The sequence below is a fragment of the Chlorocebus sabaeus genome, chromosome 13 (assembly GCF_047675955.1).
Source record: "Chlorocebus sabaeus isolate Y175 chromosome 13, mChlSab1.0.hap1, whole genome shotgun sequence".
NCBI lineage: Eukaryota > Metazoa > Chordata > Mammalia > Primates > Cercopithecidae > Chlorocebus > Chlorocebus sabaeus.
Window position 1 is genome coordinate 53,971,990 of NC_132916.1, and position 25,114 is coordinate 53,997,103.

At 40.1% G+C, this 25,114-nt stretch overlaps 1 protein-coding gene across 1 annotated transcript in view; it reads right to left on the reverse strand.

The window, feature by feature from the left end:
- Positions 1–25,114, reverse strand: part of ARHGAP18 (Rho GTPase activating protein 18) — a 139,081-nt gene that overhangs the window by 34,961 nt on the left and 79,006 nt on the right. The window contains exons 5-8 of the mRNA XM_008007091.3: positions 20,409–20,578; positions 7,379–7,544; positions 4,813–4,904; positions 447–524 (exon numbers count right to left, since the gene is read on the reverse strand). Coding sequence (XP_008005282.3) covers positions 447–524; positions 4,813–4,904; positions 7,379–7,544; positions 20,409–20,578 — 506 coding nt within the window. The remainder of the gene's footprint in view (positions 1–446; positions 525–4,812; positions 4,905–7,378; positions 7,545–20,408; positions 20,579–25,114) is intronic.

A 25,114-nucleotide genomic window follows, 5' to 3' on the forward strand; every position in this document is an offset into this window, starting at 1 on the left:
TATTTTTTCTACTTTACTAACAATGGAAAAAAGGGGTGGAGAGGACAAGCTTTTTTAGCTTTTAAAATGCATAAATGGGCCGGGCGCGGTGGCTCAAGCCTGTAATCCCAGCACTTTGGGAGGCCGAGACGGGTGGATCACGAGGCCAGGAGATCGAGACCATCCTGGCTAACACGGTGAAACCCCGTCTCTACTAAAAACACAAAAAACTAGCCGGGCGAGGTGGCGGGCGCCTGTAGTCCTCACTACTCAGGAGGCTGAGGCAGGAGAATGGCGTAAACCCGGGAGGCAGAGCTTGCAGTGAGCTGAGATCCGGCCACTGCACTCCAGCCCGGGCGACAGAGCGAGACTCCGTCTCAAAAAAAAAAAAAAAAAAAAAAAAAAAAAAAAAGCATAAATGTAAATAAACAATAACATGTTTACAGTTAGTAGAACCCAGAGATTACCTTGATTCTAATGGCAGCTCCAGGGATTCGTAAGAGGCCTTCGGTTTCCAAACCTCCCTCTTCAATTCGAGAAATTAGCTGTGCATAAACAGAGAAACATTCTAATTTCGATATTTGTAACAGATACATTTCCAAATTTAACATCTGTTTCACATGCAAATAAAACTGATTACAATGACATGTAAACTGGATTGTATGAGGTTTTGAACGCTATTGCACTACCACTGTCCTTCAAAACAATAAGTCCAGAAACTTTTGTTGTAATTTAGAAAAAGTTGGGCCTTATGCTACTTTATAACAAAAGTGTGTAATTTCACACAACAGCTGTGGTACTCCAAACAGAGAATAAAGATGCTCATTGTTTAAAAGCAACTAAGAACATCTATTTATTCTGCTTTTCCAGAAACCTACATTCTGCAATCAAATAAATCTTATGAATATCTAACATTTGCATATTTACATCTCATTTTTAGCTTGTTCCAAGAAAGAATTATTTATGACATGCAGGAAAAAAAAAAATGTTTGCAAATATTCATTTTTTAAGCCTTTGGTGTTAAACAAAGAAAAATGTCCTTGTATATGGCCTCTAAGTCATACCTGATGCCCAGTGAATACACTGATCTAACTCCAGATTCCCACAAAAAGCATTTTTGTTTTTGTTTTTTAAAAAAGCAGAAACCCACAAAAATAAGGCAAATGGAGAAATTACAATGACTATTGGAGGCTAAGAAGAAGATAGAAGAGTGGTCAGATTCTTGGTAAAGTGATCTTCTTGGAGTAGGCATTTCCTAAGCTGTACACAAAACCTTTACAGAACATATTCTGCTATTTTAAGAAAATCAGTTTTCATGTCCTCGTTTAAATATAAGGCATTTCCTAGCATCATACAGGTTTTCCTCCCTGGCACCCATTCTCATTTCACAATTGCCTTCTCTACTTTATAAGAGACAGACCTATTCTTCACTCATCCACAATCTTACTATAATATTCTCTACATGCCCCAAGGTATAAAATCTTCTAGAGTATCAAAAGAATGTTAAAAAAAAAAAAAAAAAAAAAATTCAGGGAAGCCTCCTTTAATGATTAAACAAGACTCTATAAACTACCCAGAGCTTACTGTTTTCCCCTTGCACATAAAAGTGTCTGTTAGGAGCAAAGCCTGGCATCATAAATGAGGTCTTTTGACCTTTGTCTCGATATTCTGAAGTTAGATATATTGTAGGATGTGGACACTGGAAGAGCTATCAACTTTTCTTTCAAGACTTCGCCTCTTCTATTCCTGGGTTATATTATGGCCAAAGAATGCACTGATATTGAGGAAGTCAGATAAGAATTAAGCATAGTAGTATCAAAATTCTCTTAAGGATTATTAGGAAAAGAGAAGCATCTTTGATCAGTCAAAGCAGTACAGGATTTTTAAAAATTCTTCTGGAATATTTTCCAAGACCACATTTTTCAAGTAACACTGGACAAAAACCCACAGCAAAAATTTTAGGTGAATTATTTTAGATCAGATGGGCGTTATTCAAAATAAAGCATTTAAAACCAAATTTAACCAATATTCAATGTAGAGCCAATTTTCATTTTATGTGATCTTATAAAATGTTTAAAATGTTTCTAGACCTATTAACAAAATGTACAATTGTATGCTAGCTGCCGGAGCAAATTAGTTTTCAGCAATACATGCCTTTCACTTTCATTAAGTACACAGGAAAAAGTGATTGTGACTTCTAAATAACTGAATGAGCATAATTTCTGCATTTTAATATTTGAGTCCTTTTCATTATTCTCTAAGGCTAAAAGCCAGCACCCAAGAGAGTTATGTACATATATCCTCAGAAGGAATGCCATGTGTTTTCTCATATATCTCGCTCTGAAAATAACATATTTTTAGCTACCACATTATACTGCATTATTAAAATATAAATAATACTTTATAGCTTTCCTTTTCTTATCAGGATTAAAATAGAGATGAAAAATAACTACATTGACCCATACATTTTAATGATGCTGTTTTTACTAATTTACCTATGTTTTGTAATTTATCAGTAATTTTCATAGCATTTCTCAAAATACATATTACATACTTACGTGAATTGAAAAATGAAACGAAAATACAGACTCTGATACAAAGTATGGCTGAATTGGCTGATTCATCTGACAGTGAAAACACTAGATTTGATAATTAGGTTATAAGGCAGACTTTTGTCATAGATTAAAAATTAGCAATATTTCTATTTCCCCACCCTTCTAAGAATACAAGGTTTAAACAATGTACCTCTGAGTAAAATAATAATATAACAGATAAAGGTTCATAGATAATAGATAAGCTTTGTTAGTGCCCTTTCTGGGTATATAAGCTCAAAAAAATAGTCCTCTAAAGACTGGTAATGAATCTTCTTGCAAATTAGTCGTTTCTAATTTTTCCCCTTTAACAAAACAGAGATAAGACCTAATTGAGTTGTCAGCTGATAAATCAAAACTTTTTTTGTGATAGATCATTGTGACTTTTTGCTTATAATTTACAGGGGATGCAAACAGATGAGTGTTATCTACAAGTAAACTTTTTATATGCTCCTTTATTTTTTATAGAAACAAAAATACTTTAGGGTCATTATCCAATCCTTCAAACAGATAGACAGCCAGAGTCTGCAGAATGTTAAGGGACCAAAAATGTAAAATAACCAACTAAATAAATTTTAAAAAACTTCAAGAGAAAATGACAAAGGGAGATTTTTCTTAACAGACTGGATGCAATCCTCAGGCAGATCACGTGGCATCATTGAACCTCCACAGAAACTGAAGCTCGCTGTATTTCTGTGGTGTGATGGTGAATTTTGTGTGCCAATTTGGCTAGGCTATAGTGCCCAGGTGTTCAGTCAAACACCAGTCTATATATTGCAGTGACAGGTTTTGTTGTTGTTGTTGTTGTTGTTGTAACAGTAGACTTTGAGTAATGAAAATTATTTAATACTCTCTATAATGCGGTGGGCCTCATCCAAACAGTTGAAGGCCTAAAAGAGTCTGGTTTCCCAAAGCAGCAGCAATTTCGCTTCAAGATTGCAACAAAGAAACACTGCCTAAGTTTCCAGCCTGCAGCTTTTCTACTCAAGATGGTAGCATCAACTCTTGCCTGAGCTTCCAGTCTGCTAGCCTGCTCTACATATTTCAGACTTGTGAGCCCAATTGTGTGAGCCAATTAAAAAAAAAAAAAAATCTCTTCATCTCACTCTAAATATATCCTATTGCTTCTGTTTCTCTGGAGAACTTTGACCCAGGAAAGGATGCTGCTGAGATCCCTGCTTTGTATAGGCTTTGGTATATAGTAAATTGCAACTGTTACTGACAGAAGAATTTGAATATGTAGCCTGTATTTGTCAGCCTCCTCCTGTTAATCACAGGTACTGCTGACAGCTCTCCATAGATACATGTTCTGCACACGGTGGCTAGCAGAGGCTGATGGGTGGGATAAACTGTGTAGAACAAAGTTTGTCAGGAGAAATAATGAGATGCAGGTTTGAATGTAGTGGTAGATATGAGAGGAAAAAAGCACCAAATGTTAGTAGGTAAGACAGGGAATTGACTAGTTTGGAAGAGGGGAAGAATAAGTGCCAAGTAGATTGAGCCTTAGTACTGGATGAGCTTGCTGAGCCAATTAACTGCAAATCAATTTCTACTGTCCCAAGAAATTTCAGAAACTGTGATATGCCTGGGCTGCAGCAAAGAATCTACAGCTTGGGTAGTTCGCAACTGAGTTGACCTGTCTTCCTCTCTGTGCGTTCCTTAGCCTTTCTCAAATGTAATCTGTGTTTCTGAACAATGATGGCTCAGACGTTGCATGGAAATTTTTATATTGCCACAGATAATCCCCTTATGAATAATTGAGTGTTGACTACACAAGTGACTTAATAGTTTAGCAATCATTTTCTAATTCTACTTTATGGTTTCTTTGCCTACTTTGGAAATAGGCACTGGTAAATTAAATTGGACATCCTCACTGTAAATAGAAAAGCTTAGGAAATATACACAGGCATGAAATATTCATGAGGATGCAATTCCCTAGAAATTTATAAGCAGTTCCCACTCCTATGTATTATAGAATTGAAATCTCAATTATACAAAGCCAGCTAATGTAAGACAGGAAAATGATGCCAGGTAATCACAGTTACAGTAATAACACAGAAAGCATCACCAGGAATATAAAACTTATGAGCCCTTGAAACAAATTTGCTTCCTGAATAGAAAATCAAAGTACAAAACATGACAGTATATCAATTGGAAAACTATATTATAATAATATGAATACAAAAAACCACTATTAGCTTAAGTATGTTCTCTCTATGCTGACCGATCCAAGCCTACTTACTTTTTGAAAGATCAAGGGTATTCGAGTTCCTAGTACTTTCCTCTGATCTTGTTCTAATAGCACTGTCAATGGAATGCAAAAAAGACCAGAATCTGCAAGAAAAAATTGTCAATCTATAAAATATTAATATAAAAATGTTAAAGCATGAGATTTCTGATACTGTCAATCAGACGACTATATATTGAGCAACTACTAAGTGAATGACAGCATCTCAACATTATATATATGGTGGCCAAAAGCAAAATCCTGGCCCTGACTTATAGAGGCATGTAGCAAGGAAAGACAGCTAAACAAATGATTGCAAATAATTACCAACATAATTACAAAAGTGCAAACTGCTGCATAAGAGAAATAGAGTACTGTGACAGCATGAAAAATATCCAGATAATTTACTAAATGTAATCAAATTAAAAATTCTTACTTAAAAGCAAATATTGGCCCGGTGCAGTGACTTATGTCTGTAATCCCAGCACTCTGGGAAGCCAAGGTGGGAGGATTGCTTGAGCCCAGGAGTTCAAGACCAGCCTAAGCCTGGGCAACATAATGAGACTCTATCTCTATGAAAATTTAAAAAAAAAGTTAGGCAGGTATGATGGCAGGCTCCTATAGTCCCAGCTACTTGGGGGGCTGAGGTTGGAGGATAGCTTGAGCCTGGGAGGTTGAGGCTATGGTGAGCCATGATTGTACCACTGCACTCCAGCCTCAGTGACAGAGCTATCACCTTTTTATCACCAAAAAAAAAGCAAATATCATTCGTCTTTTCCACATTAAATAGACACTGAACATTTTACAATACAGCAAAATATAAATATTTGCTTTCTAAGAAATCAGGCAAGATTAAGATCTTGTTCTACAAATGTTTCTCTTTAGAAAACAGATACTTGCTACTCTTAAATTTGTGGTTGTATATACTTAGAAATAGCTCCAGAAAAAAATGACGGTAATAATTTACAATTTTTCTAAATTAAAATCATATGCCTTGAGTCTGGTATGAACATGGCTTCTACCAGCACTTCCACCCTGCCCCCATCACTGAGTGGACAGTTAGCACCAAAGTGATAACTTTTTCCTTTATGACACACACCAGCATGGAAACGAAAATCATCTGTGAACATGAAAAATGGGATTATCTTGTGGTATGAGGACAGACATTGGATATTGTGACACTTAATCGAGATGCTATTCAAAAGAATGCCAGTACCCAGTAAATAACTTTCCAGTTTGGGAATTCAGAAAAGATGTAATCTCAAAAATGCCAGGGGTCTAGGGTATAACATAAAATCAGTATCTTGGATAAGACAAAGAGGTATTAAATAAAAATGGAAAGAAAGTCTATTACAGTGATAGCCTTGATATAAATAATTTAATGTTTCTTTGCCAGGATGCAATTCTAAAACATACCATTTAAAAAAAAAAAAAAAAAAAAAAAAAAAAACTCTCTGAGCCACTTTAAAAATCTTGAGCACTGACCCACAACTGCTGAAATTGTATTTCTAGTGTATGTTTGGAGAAGACTTTGTGATGAGCTTCTCAGAAAGCATCTTAAGTCTTCATTATCAACAATGGACTTCGGAAAAAACAGAGCACCATGTAACTCAGAAATTCACCATCCTAGGCTTTAAGCTCAAATACTCAAAGGAACTAAGCACAGAATGAGGTCTTCTGGGGCCCAGCATGACAGGACAAGAAGGGAAGGTACACTTCAGTCCTACAGAGTAATTGCCTCTAAAACCTAAATCAGGTGAATACTCGTCTTTGTGAATGTTACCATAGCAATTCGATAATCCTCATTCTTGGTTTCTCTTTAGGAGGTACCTCTAAGGTTAAATAAGAGGACAAAGAATCCTAAAGTAAAGCTTTGTCAACAGAGAATTATGTGGATTTCAAGACCAATAAATTACTGGAGAAACAAAAACTGAAGAGGTGTCTGTTCTCCATTATATCATTAAAAAAATAAACTGTTTATTTAATGGGTAAAGCAAGGTACTTACAAAAAAAAAATAAAACCACTCCACATTTCCATGATGAGTACAGTCTAGTGGTACTGTTATGTCACAATGGTGGTATTTTCTTAATAGGGGAAAGAATGTATTTGCAAAATAGGTAAAATTAGAATGTCGAGGAACAAAGGGGCAGACTACTAACTGGCCTATTTATTTTCTATCTAATGAATAAATAAAAGTAGTCACTGAGAATCAACAGTCTTAAAGTCATTTTTCAAGACCTGATTCTGGAAATAAGTATGTGCACCAAATATGTATCTTTTTAAATATATAGTTTTTAAAGGAGAAAGCACATGAGTTACAATTGATTGTTTAAGATTTTCCTTCTATGAGAATTAAATTATTTCATTATGCCTTTATTCTCTATAGTCTAGGACACAGTGTATCTCTATCCAGTTACAAAACTTTTGAAGGCCACATCTTAGAATACAAACTTTAGACGTCTTCAAGTGTTGGTTTATTTTGTAGGTGTTTTTCCCTGTCTCCCAGAAACACTGCTAAAAAGTCAAGTCCATCCTTGCGATTTGAGAAATAAATGCAACGATTTATCATTTCATGATTACCTCTTGTTTTGATTTTCACAGCCTTTTGTTGTTTCAGCTCAATACCCAATACATCATAGAGGGCAGTCAGCTCAATCAGAGCTAAATGGCAAACTTTCTTCATGTCCTGAGGTGCGAGGTCACCAATCCTTGTGGTACCCGTTTTGTCTTTTGGCAATCTGAAACTCTAAAATAAACATCATTAATATAGTAAAAGCTTACAGTATCTAACCTCCATTGCAATGCAAGAAGAAAAAACCAGCTACACAAAGAAGTTATACTCAGAATAAGTGACAAGAAAAGCCACAGTACAATTTCTCCAGACAGAATGAAGAGTGATCCTGTCATGACGACGACCCCTAAAGCTGTGGAGTGTTCAAGAGTCAACATTCAAAGTCTGTCAGACAATGAATGGGACTGGACCGCAAACTCGGAGTATTAATACCAGTGGCTCGGAGGACAAGAGAGACAGTGAGCCCAATGGAGAAAAAGATTTCTAGTTAAGTGACCTTCAGAAAAGGAAGGCTAGAAGTCAAGCACAATCCATGAGGGGGAAGGGGAAGAAAAAGGGGAAAGAGAAGGGTAAACAGAGGGGGAGAGGAGGGGGAAAAGAAAGAGGGGGGAAAAGAAAGAGAAGGAGAGGGAGGGGGAGAGGAGGGGGAGGAGTAAAGGGGAGGAAAAGGGGGGGGAGGAAAAGGGGGAGGAGGAAAAGGGGGAGGAGGAAAAGGGGGAGGAGAAAAGGGGGAGGAGAAAAGGGGGAGGAGGAAAAGGGGGAGGAGAAAAGGGGGAGGAGAAAGGGGGAGGAGAAAAGGGGAGGAGAAAAGGGGAGGAAAAGGGGGAGGAGAAAAGGGGAGGAAAAGGGGGAGGAGAAAAGGGGAGGAAAAGGGGAGGAAAAAGGGGAGGAAAAAGGGGAGGAAAAAGGGGAGGAAAAGGGGGAGGAAAAGGGGGAGGAAAAGGGGGAGGAAAAGGGGGAGGAAAAAAGGGGAGAAAAAGGGGAGGAAAAAGGGAGGAAAAAAGGGGAGGAAAAAAGGGGAGGATAAAAGGGGAAGAAAAAAGGGGAAGAAAAAAGGGGAAGAAAAAAGGGGAGGAAAAGGGGGGAGGAAAGGGGAGGAAAGAGGAGGAAAGGGGAGGAAAGGGGAGGGAAAGGGGGGGAAGGAAAGGGGGGGAAGAAAAGGGGGGGAAAGGGGGGGAAGAAAAGGGGAGGAAAAGGGGGGAGGAAGAAGGGGGAGGAGGAAGGGGGGGAGGAGGAAGGGGGGAGGAGGAAGGGGGGGAGGAGGAAGGGGGAGGAAAGGGGGGGAGGAAAGGGGGGGAGGAGGAAGGGGGGGAGGAGGAAGGGGGGGAGGAGGAAGGGGGGGAGGAGGAAGGGGGGGAGGAGGAAGGGGGGAGGAGGAAGGGGGGAGGAAAGGGGGGGAGGAGGAAGGGGGGAGGAAAGGGGGGGAGGAGGAAGGGGGGAGGAAAGGGGGGGAGGAGGAAGGGGGGAGGAAAGGGGGGGAGGAGGAAGGGGGGAGGAAAGGGGGGGAGGAGGAAGGGGGGAGGAAAGGGGGGGAGGAGGAAGGGGGGAGGAAAGGGGGGGAGGAGGAAGGGGGGAGGAAAGGGGGGGAGGAAAGGGGGAGGAAATGGGGGAGGAAAGGGGGGAGAAGGGGGGGAGGAAAGGGGGGAGAAGGGGGGAGGAAAGGGGGGAAGGGGGGAGAAAGGGGGGAGAAAGGGGGGAGAAGGGGGGAGAAAGGGGGGAGAAAGGGGGGGAGAAAAGGGGGGAGGAAAAGGGGGGAAGGAAAAGGGGGAGAGAAAGGGGGAGGAAAAGGGGGAGGAAAAGAGGAGGAAAAGAAAAGGGGGAGAGAAAAGGGGAGGAAAAGGGGAGGAAAAGCGGAGGAAAAGCTGAGGAAAAGGGGAGGAAAAGGGGAGGAAAAGGGGAGGAAAAGGGGGGGAGAAAAGGGGAGGAAAAGGGGAAGAAAAGGGGGGAGAAAAGGGGAAGAAAAGGGGGGAGAAAAGGGGAGAAAAAGGGGGGGAGAAAGGGAGGAAAAGGGTGGGGGAGAAAAGGGGAGGAAAGGGGGAGGGGAAGGGGAAAGAGGGAGGAGAAAGGGGAAAGGGAAACGGGGAAGGGAAAGGGAAACGGGGAGGGGAAAGGGAAACGGGGAAGGGAAAGGGAAACGGGGAGGGGAAAGGGAAACGGAGAGGGGAAAGGGAAACGGGGAGGGTGAGAGGGAAAGGGAGGCTGAGAGGGAAGGGGAGGGGAAGGGAAAGGGGAGGGGGGAAGGAGAAGGGGAGGGGGGAAGGAGAAGGGGAGGGGGGGAAGGAGAAGGGGAGGGGGGAAGGAGAAGGGGAGGGGGGAAGGAGAAGGGGAGGGAGAAGGAGAAGGGGAGGGAGAAGGAGAAGGGGAGGGAGAAGGGAAAGGGGAGGGAGAAGGGAAAGGGGAGGGAGAAGGGAAAGGGGAGGGTGAAGGGAAAGGGGGAGAGGAAGGGGAGGGAGAAGGGAAAGGGGAGGGAGAAGGGAAAGGGGAGGGAGAAGGGAAAGGGGAGGGAGAAGGGAAAGGGGAGGGAGAAGGGAAAGGGGAGGGAGAAGGGAAAGGGGAGGGAGAAGGGGAAAGGGGAGGGAGAAGGGAAAGGGGAGGGTGAAGGGAAAGGGGAGGGTGAAGGGAAAGGGGAGGGTGAAGGGGAGGGTGAAGGGGAGGGTGAAGGGAAAGGGGAGAGGAGGAGGAGGGTGAAAGGAAAGGGGAGAGGAAGGGAAGGGTGAAGGGAAAGGGGAGAGGAAGGGGAGGGTGAAGGGAAAGGGGGAGAGGAAGGGGAGGGTGAAGGGAAAGGGGAAAGGAAGGGGGAGGGTGAAGGGAAAGGGGAAAGGAAGGGGAGGGTGAAGGGAAAGGGGGAGAGAAAGGGGAGGGTGAAGGGAAAGGGGAGAGGAAGGGAGAGGAAGGGGAGGGTGAAGGGAAAGGGGGAGAGGAAGGGGAGGGTGAAGGGAAAGGGGACAGGAAGGGGAGGGTGAAGGGAAAGGGGACAGGAAGGGGAGGGTGAAGGGAAAGGGGACAGGAAGGGAAAAGGAAAAAGGGGGAGGGGAAGGGAGAGGGGAATGGGAAGGGAGAGGGGAAGGAGGAGGGGAAGGGAGGAGGAGGGGAAAGGAGAGGGAAAGAAGAAGGGGAGGAGGAGCGGGAGGAGGAGCGGGAGGAGGAGGGGAAGGGAGAGGGGAAGGGAGAGGGGGAAGGGAGAGGGGGAAAGGAGGGGGAAAGGAGGGGGGGAAGGAGGGGGGAAAGGAGGGGGGAAAGGAGGGGGGGAAAGGAGGGGGGGAAAGGAGGGGGGGAAAGGAGGGGGGGGAAAGGAGGGGGGGAAAGGAGGGGGGGAAAGGAGGGGGGGAAAGGAGGGGGGGAAAGGAGGGGGGGAAAGGAGGGGGGGAAAGGAGGGGGGGAAAGGAGGGGGGGGAAAGGAGGGGGGAAAGGAGGGGGGAAAGGAGGGGGGGAGGGGGAAGGGGGAGGGGAACAGGAGAAGGAAAAAGAAGGGGAGAGGGAAAGGGAGAGGGAAGGGGAGAGGGAAGGGGAGGAGGGAAGGGGAGAGGGAAGGGGAGAGGGAAGGGGAGAGGGAAGGGGAGAGGGAGAGGGAGAGGGAAGGGGAGAGGGAAAGGGAGAGGGAAGGGGAGAGGGAGAGGGAGAGAAGGGAGAGAGGGAGAGGGAGAGGGAGAGGGAGAGGGAGGAAGGGAGAGGGAAGGGGAGAGGGAAGGGAGGAGGGAAGGGGAGAGGGAGGGGAGAGGGGAGAGGGAGAGGGAGAGGGAGAGGAGAGGGAGAGGGAGAGGGAAAGGGAAAGGGAGAGGGAGAGGGAAAGGGAAAGGGAGAGGGAAAGGGAGAGGGAAGGGGAGAGGGAGAGGGAGAGGGGAGAGGGAAGGGGAGAGGGAGAGGGAGAGGGAAGGGGAGAGGGAGAGGGAGAGGGAGAGGGAAAGGGAGAGGGAAAGGGAGAGGGAAAGGGAGAGAGGGAAAGGGAAAAGAAGAGGGAAAGGGAAAAGAAGAGGGAAAGGGAAGAGGGAAGGGGAGGGGGAAGGAGGGGAGAGGGGGGAGGGGAGGGGGGAGGGGAGGGGGAGGGGAGGGGGAGGGGAGGGGGAGGGAAAGGTGAAGGGGGAGGGGAAGGAGAGGGGAAGGTGGGAAGGAGAGGGGAAGGTGGGGAGGAGAGGGGAAGGTGGGGGAGGAGAGGGGAAGGCGGGGGAGGGGAGGGGGAGGGGAGGGGGAAACAGAGGAAGATGACATGGAGAAGACAAGTACAGGGAAGAGAAAGCGGAATAGTAGCCATGAGTGTATGCTTAGAACGTGCCAGGTACTCTTCACATATACTTATGTATCTTTTAATTATCACAGAAGCCAAGTAAGGTTGGTTCAGAAAGACTAGAGCACATTGGGTTAAGAGTGGAGGGACACAGGGAAACGAAGAGCATGGACTTCAGAGCTTACCAGTCATCTGTCTACTTACTAGTTGTGTGACTATGGTAATGGCTTAACCTTTCTTTCCATAAACTGGGAGACGGAGGGGGAGGGAAAGGAGAAGGATAACAAAAAGGAGGAAGAGGAGGTGGACCGGGCCACCGAATTTAGAGGGCTGTTGTGAGATTTAGTGCCCAGCACTTCCCAAGTGATTTTATGTGTTTGCTACTGCAGGTTGAGTATACCTCATCCAGACTGCTTGAGACCAGAAGTGCTCTGGATTTCAGCTTTTGAAATATTTGTATATACTCAATGAGACATCTTGGGATGGGTCCCAAGTCTAAACACAAAATTCATTTATGTTTTATATACACATAGCCTGAAAGCAATTTTCCAAAATATTTTAACTAATTTGCATGAAACTAATTTTGTGTTAAGTACTTATGTGTGGGATTTTTCACTGTGGCATCATGCCAGTGCTCAAAGAGGTTCTGATTTTGGAACATTTAGGATTTTTGATTTTTGGATTATGGATACTCAACTTGTATGTTACTTTCACTGCTGAATAAACTGGGACTAAGATGTTACTTCATAATCACAAGCACACAGTGGTGTGTTTTTCTGCCTTTCTCAAATATCATCTTTTAATATTAAACACATTAAACATTAGAAAGCAAACCACAAGATAAAAAGGCAAATTTCACTAGTGTGTACATTTAATACAAATTACAATCCCATTGTGTTTACCCATTACTAAAACTGATCATTCTCTTACAGTTTGGGTTTACCTTTGAATTTTCCAATTGCTGATTAGCTGATTTAACTGCATCTATTTTATTCCCTTTGCTTTGGTACTATTTGCATCTTATCGTTAATACTTCATCGTCTCAATACTAGGGCAAAAGACATGTCCTAAAGCAGTAATTCTCAAAGGGTAGTCCAGGGACCATTGGGGGTATCCAAACCCTTCCAAAACGTCCAGAACTATTTTAATAACTAGTAATGAGGCATTATTTTGCCTTTCAAACTCTCATTCTCTCATGAGTCTACAGTGCAGTTTTCCAGATGTAAATGAGTGCCATTGCAACAGACTGAATGCAAACATAAATATGAGAATCCAGCTGACTTCAACTAAAACCAGACATTAGAGACTTGCTAAAATTAAAACCATGATACACTTAATTTTTAGAAAATATGACTATTTTCCATTTTGAGAAAAGGGTATTTATTTTAACTATAATATTCTTATATTAAATGGACTAATATTTTTTCAATTTCTCAATTTTATTTTCAGATATGGTAAGTGTCCATAAGTATAACCCACATAAACAGAAGGTTTTTGAGGCCCTTAATAATTTTTAAGTGTATGAAGGAGTTGTGAGATGAAAATGTTGGAGTCACTCTCCTAGAGCAATTCGTAAAACCTATGACTTTAAGTGAGAAGCTAATTCCCTTTAAGCAAACTCAATTCCAAAAGAGAGACTTCAAGTCCACTGTAAGAGGAAGGGGTCTTTCTTAACTGTTTGTAATGTGTTTTTTTCCTAGGAGAACATTAAATAAACAGAATGAACATCACTGAAGATGGGGCCTAAGCAAATTTCCAGCAGTGGGCAGGATGGCCTCCATGGGGCACTGCACTGGATTCAAGAGGGTGGAGCCAGACTACAGGTGGCAAATCCTGTTTTCATCACTTACTATGTGACCTTTGGCAAACAATGTCCCCTTCTGCGCCTTAGCCTCCTCATCTGTAAAATGAGAACAACTGAACCTAACTTATAAGGTTGTGGTGAAGATCAAATGATAAATAGCACTCAAAAAGTATTACATATTATATTTTTTCATGGAGCTTTTAAAATAATATCAGCATGTCATGGTCTTCCTTTATTCCTATGTGTCATGGCAAGGTAAGAAAAAAATGAAAATAATAATTATCTTATCGAAAGACAGTTTATTTAATTCTGCAAAAGTCCTAATAAGGTAAGAATTATTACAGCATCTTCTAGGTGGAGAAACTGAGACTCAGTTAAGTCCCTTATACATGGCCACAAAGCCACTGATGTCATGAGGATGTAAATTCAGTTCTCCTAAATCCTAAATTTTGTAACCCTTCTGTTTTACTCCATATTTCCCATCCACCAGAGTAGGCAGGGAGATATCTAGGTTGATAGGTGTTCATGTGGTACTGTGAGCCCCTCAAGGAGAGCAGCCACTTCTTAACCACTTCTGTAACCCTGTTGTACCACAGACCTGGCACACTACGGGTGGTCTGTCACAGTCCACTAAATGAATGAAGATGCACATCCTACAGGGAGGAGAGCAAAGAATCAAACTCAATGAGGTGGAGGGCCCCTGGCTTTGTGTTCCCCTGATTTTCTGTGAGTTCTACTGAGTTTTCCTTTTTAAAAATCACACAAAACTGGTCACATTTTTCCCATGTTTGGTCCTATATTTCTGGTAATTGCTTCATTTTTCGAATGCTGAACCAACCGTATTTACCTTTTTTTTTAGTGCTAAGTTTCATTAAAATCAGTTGCTTTGGGTCTAATAAGCCAAGCACACATAATACAGGCATTTAAGCATTACTCAAGGTAAATGTTTACAGAATCCTGAAATATTATTAATTCAAACATTTGATTTACCTAGCGATATATGTCATGAGCTTATTTATTTATTTATTTAAACATTGTGCTTAATGAAGGAGTTAGTTCTTTATCCCAATGTTTAATTCATAGCAGCAGCTTTAAATATTTATGAAGTTTCCTGTCGTTTTTTGTTTAGTTAATAGACTGAATGGTTCAGTTCGTTGGCTAAGAGAAAGCAGTGAAATTTCAGCAAGAGAAAAGTTCTCTACCTCTTGGAAAATGTGTTTAAAGAAAATAATAAGGCCAGGCATGGTGGCTCACGCCTATAATCTCAGCACTTTGGGAGGCTGAGGCGGCTGGATCACCTAAGGTCAGGAGTTCAAGATCAGCCAGATCAACATGGTGAAACCCCATCTCTACTAAAAACACAAAAACTAGCCAGGCGTGGTGGCAGGTGCCTATAATCCTAGTTACTCAGGAGGCTGAGGAAGGAGAATCACTTGAACCCAGGAGGTGGAGGTTGCAGTGAGACAAGATTGCACCATTGCACTCTAGCCTGGGAAACAAGAGTGAAACTCAGTCTCAAAACAAAACAAAAAAAAAGAAAGAAAAAAGAAAAGAATAAAATAAAAATTGTCAAAAAAAAAATAAGGTCATTGATTCCCATGTGTTACCATAAATTAACTAGGTAGCTTTCCCTGGCTGTGTTGCTCTTTTGTAGGATTTGCATTTGGGGGTCCTTAGGCATTTCATCACTAATAATAAACTTGACTTTTTTACTCATCAAATCGCTCTAGCTTTGAGTTGGAAAGCAAGAGAAAGGTTTCAAAAGTGTAGTCATTAATGTCAAGCCTCAGCATGTCAAGTTACCTCTCTAACTTGTTTTCATGTATGAAAAATAGGGATATCTACACCTCCTGGATGTCATCTAATAAATAAAATAATTACAGACCATAATATCTGAGATATAATGTGTACACACTACGTAGGGCTAAGTTTTCAAACTAAAGCAAATTAAAGGTTATAAAACCTGATCTCCAAATTTAAGAGGAGAAATTTGAATCCACTGTGAGAGATCATAAAGAAGTAACAAAGACTGCTCGATGCTGTGAGGAAAAGGAAGTGAATATGAAATGAGGTCAACAGAGAACAATGTATTACACAAAGCCTACTGCTTATTTACAGAAGCAGAGGAGCATGGAACAGAAATGGAACTGAAGGTTTTATCTACTTAGACACCTGCCTCAGAGTAGTGAATAGAAATCTTACTTCTTCGACCACGGGAAGGACTTGTAGAAATTTAACAGAGTCCACACCTTCTAGAAGACAAATGGACTAAAAAAAAGTTTGTATAGATGAGTATAAGCCTATTTGCATAAACAAATACATGGACAGATTAACAATAATGTCTAAAGGATGCCACCTAAATCAAAGGTGATTTCATATATTTGTTTGATCTAATATAAGTTCATGATCAGGAAAGACGGAACAGGAAAACTGATCTTGAGCTAGTCTCTGAAGAATAGATTAAGGTTTCCTTGGCAAATACGGAACAACAGAGGGGTAGAAATAGAGAGGTCATTTTAAACTTGGGGCACAACATGAATATAATTAAGAAACTAGGTGAAGGTAAATTAGTTAAAGAGAGAAGAAAATGGCAGAGGGAGTTTTGTTTTGAAAGCTCTCAAGTGGAGATTGATTATATTTCATTCCATTGTTAGAGTCAACAACTTAAAAGCCAACAATGTCTTCATTTTGTTTAATTAGATTTTACTATCTTTCAATTTAAAACCTGTCCATATTTTGTGATGAAGACTGTCACTTTGAAAACATACTTTTCGGCCGGGCACAGTGGTTCATGCCTGTAATCCCAGCACTTTGGGAGGCCGAGGTGGGCAGATCACAAGGTCAGGAGTTCGAGACCAGCCTGGCCAACATAGTGAAACCCTGTCTCTACCAAAACTACAAAAAATTAGCCAGGCATGGTGGTACATGCTTGTAATCCGAGCTACTCAGGAAGCTGAGGCAGGAGAATCTCTTGAGCCTGAGAGGCAGAGGTTGCAGTGAGCCAAGATGGTACCTGGGCAACAGAGCAAGACTCCATCTCAAGAAAAACAAAAACAAAAACATACTTTTCCTGAGGATAGTCTGGCAGAGTGGATCATCATTTTAGGCCAATTTGCATACTCTTTTACTTTTCCCATTAGGTATAAACACAAAGTTATAAAAATACACAAGAAGGCCAGGCACTGTGGCTGATGCCTGTAATCCTAGTGTTTTGGGAGGCCGAGGCAGGAGGATCACCTGAGGAGAGGAGTTCAAGACCAGCCTGGCCAACATGGTGAGATCCCGTCTCTACCAAAAATACAAAAATCAGCCGGGTGTGGTGGCGGGCACCTATAATCCCAGCTATTTGGGAGGCTGAGGCAGGAGAATTGCTTGTATCCAGGAGGCGGAGATTGCAGTGAGCTGAGATCGCGCCATTGCACTCCAGCCTGGGCAACAAGAGTGAAACTCCAACTCAAAAAATATATATATACACACACACACACACACACACAAATATATATATACACACATATATACACATACACACACACACACACACACATATATATATACAAGAGAGCCTGGAAACAATTCAGATGTCCACCATTAGGGGACTGACTTGAAAAATTATGATATATCCATACAATGGAGTACAATGTATCTAATAAAAAGAAGTGAGAAATATTTCTCTATACTACTATGGTATGATTTCCAGAATACACCAGTAAGTCAACAAAACAAAAATCAATGTGGAAGAAACTGCATAGTGAGCTACCAGTTTTCTATGAACAGAAAGATAAACCATGATATTAAAAGGAAAGAAAATTTGCTTCTAAGAGGAGGGATTGAATAGGTTGGTATATATACGTGTATATACATATATACATGTATATACACATATATACACATACACATACTAACATATATGTATACACACGTACATAAATATATACACACACACATATATTTGAATGTTCATATATATATATATGAAAGTTTGCCTCTAAGAGGAGGGATTGAATAGGTTGGTAGCTGAAGGATAAAAGCTAGACTTTTAATACACTTTGTTTTTCAACTTTAATGTTGGACTACATAAGTATTTTACATACTTATAAACCAAAATTAAATTTCAAGAAAAGCAATCTCTAAAAATTGATAATAAAATAAAGCAAATTAACCAAACCAGGTATGCAGTTGATGGCTTAACCATCCAAAGAGTAACAATCCTAGACAACTTAAAACACAATAATTATAAAATCCCTTTTAGGATGTACCCCCAAAACACACACACACACACACACACACACACACACACACACACACACACACAAAATAAAAAAAGAAAAACAAGTTTAAACCATTTCTAGTAATCATAGTATTGATGGTAATATTAGCATACTCTGAGAATACTGTGCATTAGCGTAGGATAAAGCAAACATGCAATTATGTGATATTCTAAATATATCATCTGCCATTTCCTGAGAACTACAATTCTCAGCATGGGAGACAGAAGATACTCATGTACTTCTGTCCTCTGAAAAGGCTCAAAAGTAATGACCAGCCCAGAGAAATGAACACTTCTAGTGTCCTGATCATAGTCACAAAAGTCTATTTCTGCTCAACGGAATCAGGGTTTCCTGCAGAAATAAATCAGTCTAGGTCTGGAACAGAAAATACACCAGACAAGTCTGTAAAATCTTGTCCAGGATCATGTCAAATATGTATAAATCCATGAGTTAAGACTATTTTTACAAATATATATAAGTCCATGAGTTAAGACTATTTTTTACAAAGCAAATTAAAACATTAATTGGTCACAGGTGAAAACTGTAAGTCAACAATTTCTGACAACAAACAGAAGGTAAAAATGACCACTTTCAGAAAGTTGTTCTCAAAGAAATATCCAAATGAATAAATAAAAAAGAAGAAAATATTAGATCACAATTTTGTAACCGTTAATAAATTACTGGATCCAGGTATTGATCAGCAACAGCTGCTACAGTGACAAAAAAAAGAAACAGCTATTATGAGCTTCCCAACAGAAAACACACAATCACATATCTGACATAGTCTTGGCCTCCCCAAAAAAGTCAAATTTAAAGTCAATTTAAATTGATCAATTTAAAGTCAACTAATTGATAGGAAACAAAAGAACATGTTAAACTACCCCAGGGGAATAGTCAGAGGGGGAAACTCTCCACAATTTTAATAACCAGGTTTCTTTAATAAATTAATGAGGAGGGAGGAAGGAAAAACAGTGAGAGAGAGGAAGGGATAGAGGGAAAGGAAGAAAGGAGGAAGGAAGGAAAGAGAGAGAGGGAAAAAGAAACAGAGAAGGAGATTTAAAAATTCTTAAACGATGTATCATGTATGTAATTGCAATACAATACATGAGCCTTATTTGGATCCTGACTCAACCTGTATAAAAAGATCATAAAATGATGTGATACAATTTGAAATCTGAACACTGCTTAGATATTTGAAATTAAAAATTGTTAGCATTTTTGGTACAATAATGGTTATATGGTTATGAGTTTTAAAATCCTCTCTTTGTCTTTTAGAAATATAGATGATAAAATGTAATTCAGAGATGTATTTCAAAATAACACAGAATAGGGAACTGGGTGGGGGTATGAATAAGTCAGGATTGGCCATGGGCTAATGAATGTTGGGGCTGAGTGCTAAGTATTTGGGGGTTCAGAATACCATTCTTTTTAACTTTTGCCTGTGTGAAATTCTGCATAATAAATGTATTTTTTAGAAAATACAAGATATTCAGTAGCAATGAGAACATTCACTACACAGAGCTTGGTTTCTTTCTAAACACAATTTGCTGCTAAAAAGTACCAGAGCTTCTTGGAGAAATGGATGCTTTCAAGTCTGCAGGGAGAAAATTACAAAGAGAGCCTGGAACATCTTGTGCTAGAAACTGAAGAAGCAATTATGGAAGACTGTGTCAGCCAGTAAGTGTAGAAGGAATAATGGAATTTTAAAATAGCCATTTCTTAAGCACCAGGTTAGTTATTGTTTAAGGCAAAGTTACAAATGGATGGTGAAACTACTGGTCAATAGGCTTTACTGACATAAAAGATATTTGCCCAGTCTCAAGGATGACAAATTATTATTAATTGCACATAGGAAAGGTATCTTTTTACGATGAGGAGATCTGGCGAACATCTCTCATTAGATAAGTTGGTGATCAAACTTCTATCACCAATAAAGGGACCAGCTGGTACCATGCATCTCTTCTGATGATGCAATCGAAGGCATAAACATCCCCCATGCAGTAAATGTGGCTAAAAATGTATAACTTGAATCCAGTCCTGAGGAAACAATCAGAAAACTGATTTGGACTCTTCGATAATACTGAAGGAAAGCAGGAGACTGACCTAGATTCAAGAAAAACAAACAGACATGACAACAAATATAGTATATGACCCTTGTTTGGAACCCAAATGGGAGTGGAAAAGAGAGAAGCTATAAAGAACAATATTGTGACAATTGGGAAAGTTTTGATATGACTGTATATTAAATATGATTATCACTTCAGTTTAAATTTCCTAAGTATTAAACTAAAAACAAAGTTAGAACACACATACAGATAGATATAGAAAAGAAAAAGAGGTTATAAAATGTTAGTAACTGTTGAATTGATCTATGAAGGCCAAATGTGTTTGCCATACTATTCTTTCAATTTTTCTGTGGGTTCTACATTTTTAAAATAAAAAGTTGATGAAAAATATATCCTGAGCCAGGTGTGATGGCTCATCCCTGTAATCCCAAGACTTTGGGAGGCTGAGGTGGGAGGATCGCTGGAGCCCAGGAGTTTGAGATAAGCCTGGGCAACATAGTGAGACCTCATCTTTCTCTCTCTCTCTCTCTCTCTCTCTCTCTCTATATATATATATATATATACACACACACACACACACACACATATATATATGTGTGTGTGTGTATAACTGTATGTGTAGATATATGTATATGTGTATGTACATATATGTATATTTATAAATAGTGTACTACATACAGGTAACGTGGCATCATCGCCTTTGCTCTTCTGGATTTTCTCCGTGGAGCTCTCTTTCTGATTGAGTGCTTGCTCGGCAAATGATACCTCCAGGTTGATGTCTGTTTCAGGGGCAGGTGTCTCCTCAGGTGGGATCAGCTTCTCTTCACCAACAAGGTTAGATGCCTGGTCTGGGGGACCGGGGGAAAAGAACCCAATTCATATGCTTTATTTCTTTCTTTTTTAAAAAAATTCTAATGCATTCACTACATAAAAACATTTGGGAAGAGTACTATTTTCTCTAGGCAATACTTAGCTGTTATTTTAATAATAAAGAGTATACTCAAAACTCCTATCAATGGTGCATGGGAAGTGGGCAGGGAGTCTGTGGTGACTAGCAATCCATAGTTCAATTGTGCAGTCTTTGAGAGCACAGTCCTTAAACTGGGTTCCAATTCCAAAACATTGCTGGAAGATAGTAACCTTGTAATGAAAAACCTCAAAAGGTTTTGAAGTATTAATTGTTGTTTTATTCTACACTGAGAAACTAAAAGCAAAAAAAGAGGGAGGTAATGAGCAGTAATCTCTTGTAAAGCTAGTAATTTACCATTGAATTAACTTCCTCAGAGTGGATCAGATTCCTGGAATAAACTTCTTCCACACCCTGCATTTACTTTCTGGAATATTACCTACCTATCACAGTAAAATTTCCAAAACAACAGTTAGTGCCAAATAATTATCACTATGTGAGTCAGGTCTGGACGTACCTGGTACGGGAATGGTTGGGTTTCCACCTGATCATGTCAAAGAACATAAAAGTTCCCATGACTATAAATACTAGTCAAATAATTTTCACATATTTACATCAAGATTTCAAGGATATCGTAAGTTTAACTTTGTTTTGCTTTTTTTTTTGGTTTGTTGTAATCCTCCAGAAAGGAATTTACATTTAAAAATCTCTTCGCTGAAAACACCAGGTTTAAGCTTTGGAGAAGATACTTCTAAATTTGATTATTTGGTAAATTTACAGAATTAATGCAATTGACAGAAAAAAACCTAGAGCCAATAACCAAGATTACTGTTATTTTCTCACTGTTGACCTCTGAATCATAGTAAGAAGCTCTGAATTACAAAATACATCTATGCAGTGTCTACATATGCTTACATGCTAACAGGCTCACGTACAAACAAAGTGACAGAAGCTAAGTTAATTTTAAAAGTTAATAAATGTCATAAATGCATACATTATTAAAAGTCTGCGGTTCAGAAAAATAATCTTTATATTCATTTACATAAAAGTGAAAATGCCTGTTTTAATCAAAATCAAGTTTAGAAGTAAATATGGATCTAGTTTTATTCAGTCCCATTAAATAATGAGGGTAGACTTCGTGGGCATGAGACCCGTGCAGCCACATACGGCTCCAGGCTCAGGAGGGTTCCACACTTAGTTTAATACTCGCTGTTACATCATGAAATTAAATAAGAGGCCCTATATTTTCAGTTTGTCCCTGACCTTGCAAATTACATAGCTGGTCCTGATAGCATCTCACAGTTAAGAAAGTAAGAATTTACCTGTGCCAATTCCAAAACTAAGAATACATTTAAAGTCCGTTGATATTATTAGTATTCATCTGCTGTCATGTATATTTATGTTTCTCAACAGCCTGTGACCATTTTTTAAATTAGACTACCTATACCTTTTGATGATTAATTTTTTTTAAGTATCAACATGAATGTCAAAGCACAATTTTAATTTTATTTTCCCTCTGGTTTACACTCCTTTATGTTTTACTGTGACTATGTACGTTGGTTTCCTAGGAAACTATTCTAAGAGGAAAAAAAATGATTAGCCATTTTCTTAAATTAGAAGCTACCTTTCTAACAGCTGAGTAGTTGTGGGCACGAATTTCAAAACTACTCTTTCTTGTCACCACTTCCATGTCAGGGTTACAATGAATACCCCCACACTCACACCCACACCAACGGACTATGCTGAATGTAAAGCTGAGTAACTATAATTAAGGTATTACACATTTAATACACAAATTTCCTTCAAAAGCATGGGAAAAAAAAAAAAACGCATATCAAAGTTCTGGTTAAAAGAGAAAAGTTGAAGCAGAGCACAGAAAAAAGCAGTTTCAGGGTTGAAGGGGGTACTGCTACAAGAAATGGATGATTACTTGGCTAATAAGTGATGATTTAATTATCTACTCTTTTTTTTTTTTTTTTTTTTTTTTTTTTGAGACAGAGTCTCGCTCTGTCGCCCGGGCTGGAGTGCAGTGGCCGGATCTCAGCTCACTGCAAGCTCCGCCTCCCGGGTTTACGCCATTCTCCTGCCTCAGCCTCCCGAGTAGCTGGGACTACAGGCGCCCGCCACCTCGCCCGGCTAGTTTTTTGTATTTTTTAGTAGAGACGGGGTTTCACCGTGTTAGCCAGGATGGTCTCTATCTCCTGACCTCGTGATCCGCCCGTCTCGGCCTCCCAAAGTGCTGGGATTACAGGCTTGAGCCACAGCGCCCGGCCTAATTATCTACTCTTAATAAGAACAGAATGCTGAGATCAACCTTTTGGTTCTTAAGGTCCTAAAATAAATAACATTTCTGTCATCTAGTTTCTTTTTAAGTGCACAATAGCACTGGGTTACAAACATTTTGCAAATCTCCCTCAAGTTTTTCAGTTGTCCAAAATATCCTGAAATGCCTTAAAAAAAGTTTTTTTAATCACCTGACTTTAAGATTCAATTGCTTCTATTTAAAAAAAAAAAAAAAAAAAAAAAAAAAAAAAAAAGATTTTTCTTTCCTCTGTAGAAATTCAAAAGAAAATAAGAAACTACACATATCAATATAAAAGTTTAAAAAATTACTGGGGCATTATTAATATTTCTAAATGTATTATTAAATACTGGGCCTTTCATAGAGTTTATGATTTAATGAAAAATGAACACATTACAGTGAATTAATTAATTTGGAATGTAACAACCCTTGCAACTATAAAACTTAACAACTTTTTCATTTAGAGTAAGTATTGTTGGTGGAACATGTTTAAAAATCCAAGTGTGGGGAAAACATTTAAAAGAGACTATGTCTCCCACGCCTTCAAATTTTAATCAGAAACAGCCCCATTTTTGAACCTGAGACAATGTTTCCATGCATTTCATCCTGAACTTTCCAATGTTTGGCTTACACTGGTTAATTCACTGGCTAGTGAAAGAGCATGGCATTGCCCAGAACAGGTGCAATAGGGAATACTCAGTGACTTGGATGGCATCACACATTCTCTTGTTATTCTGATTGGAGGCTCTATGCCCACTACGTTGCATTCCAGCAAAAGCAGATGTAAATCAAGCAGCAAGTTTGTCACATTTCACTTGCCTGCTGCAAGCTAGGCAGGAAAGTGCTCACACTATGAACTTGTCTTCCAGAACTTTTGTTGATATAGCCTACATCATGATCCCTGGCAAGGGAGGAAAACACCAAGAAAAGGACAATGTTTTCCTCAGTATCCATTCACCAACTGCCAGTCACTCTTCCCCAGAGCCCAAAGCATATTGACATTGGCACAAAAAAACCTGTCTCTCCTGATGACCTAGCTCTCTAGCAGGCAGGGTAGCTATGCCAGCTTGCTTGCCACTTCAACATCTGTGGGTACATAGATTTGAGAAAACACCTAGTGATTTCATTCAGATATAACACATAAAACTGAAGAAACATCCACAGAATAGTAAAAAGCAAGTGCTTTTATAAATATATATGTGTGTATACACATGTGTGCATATTACCTTTAAGGCAGGGGTGCCAGAGGGAAGTTCTGAGAAAAGTATGGAAGGAAAATATCCCATATGATCTTGAGTAATGTAGGATTTTTATAGGAATGTTGGAACACTCCTCAGTCCTCCACAGTTTACCTAATACTCCTCCCACTACTACTTCCAAACCAAATGCAACACTATTAATGGCATGAACACCCCAGTTGCTAAATTTTAGGAATATAAACATAAATCACCTGTTTTAGTTTGTTAAATAACAATTAACGATTAAATTTTTAAGCTTAAAGCGATTAACTTCACTTAGAATATTTTCCCTTTCTGTAAACAAATGAAATAGCTATAAACTCTTTCTTAGTAAGTACTAATACAGCCTTAATAGTTACTTTTGGCTGGGCATGGTTGCTCACACCTGTAATCGCCACACTTTGGGAGGCTCAGGTAGGCAGATCATTTGAGGTCAGGCGTTCAAGACCAGCCTCACCAACATGGCAAAACCCTGTCTCTATTAAAAAAAAAAAAAAAAAAAAAAAATTAGCCGGGCATGGTTGCATGTGCCTATAATCCCAGCTACTGGAGAGGCTGAGGCAGGAGGATCGCTTGAATCTGGGAGGCGGAGGTTGCAGTGAGCCAAGACCACACCACTGCACTCTAGCCTGGGAGACAGAGCAAGACTCCACTTAAAAAAAAAGTTACTTTCTTCCATACCTCAAGTTTCTAATTCACTTCTGAAATAACAAATGTTAGCAGAGAAACATGAAAAGGAGAATTATAATCAATTGCCCATAAAAATCTTAACTATTTAAAAAAGTTTTTCTATAATATCTAAAAAATTACCCCATTTATGAATTAGGAGCTTGTGATTTAAGAACAATGCTGCAAGTTTGTTGGCTCAGTGACCAGCTGTATGGCATTGGAAAGTGGCTTCTCAGATCTAAGCCTCAGCTCACTCATCTGTCAAATG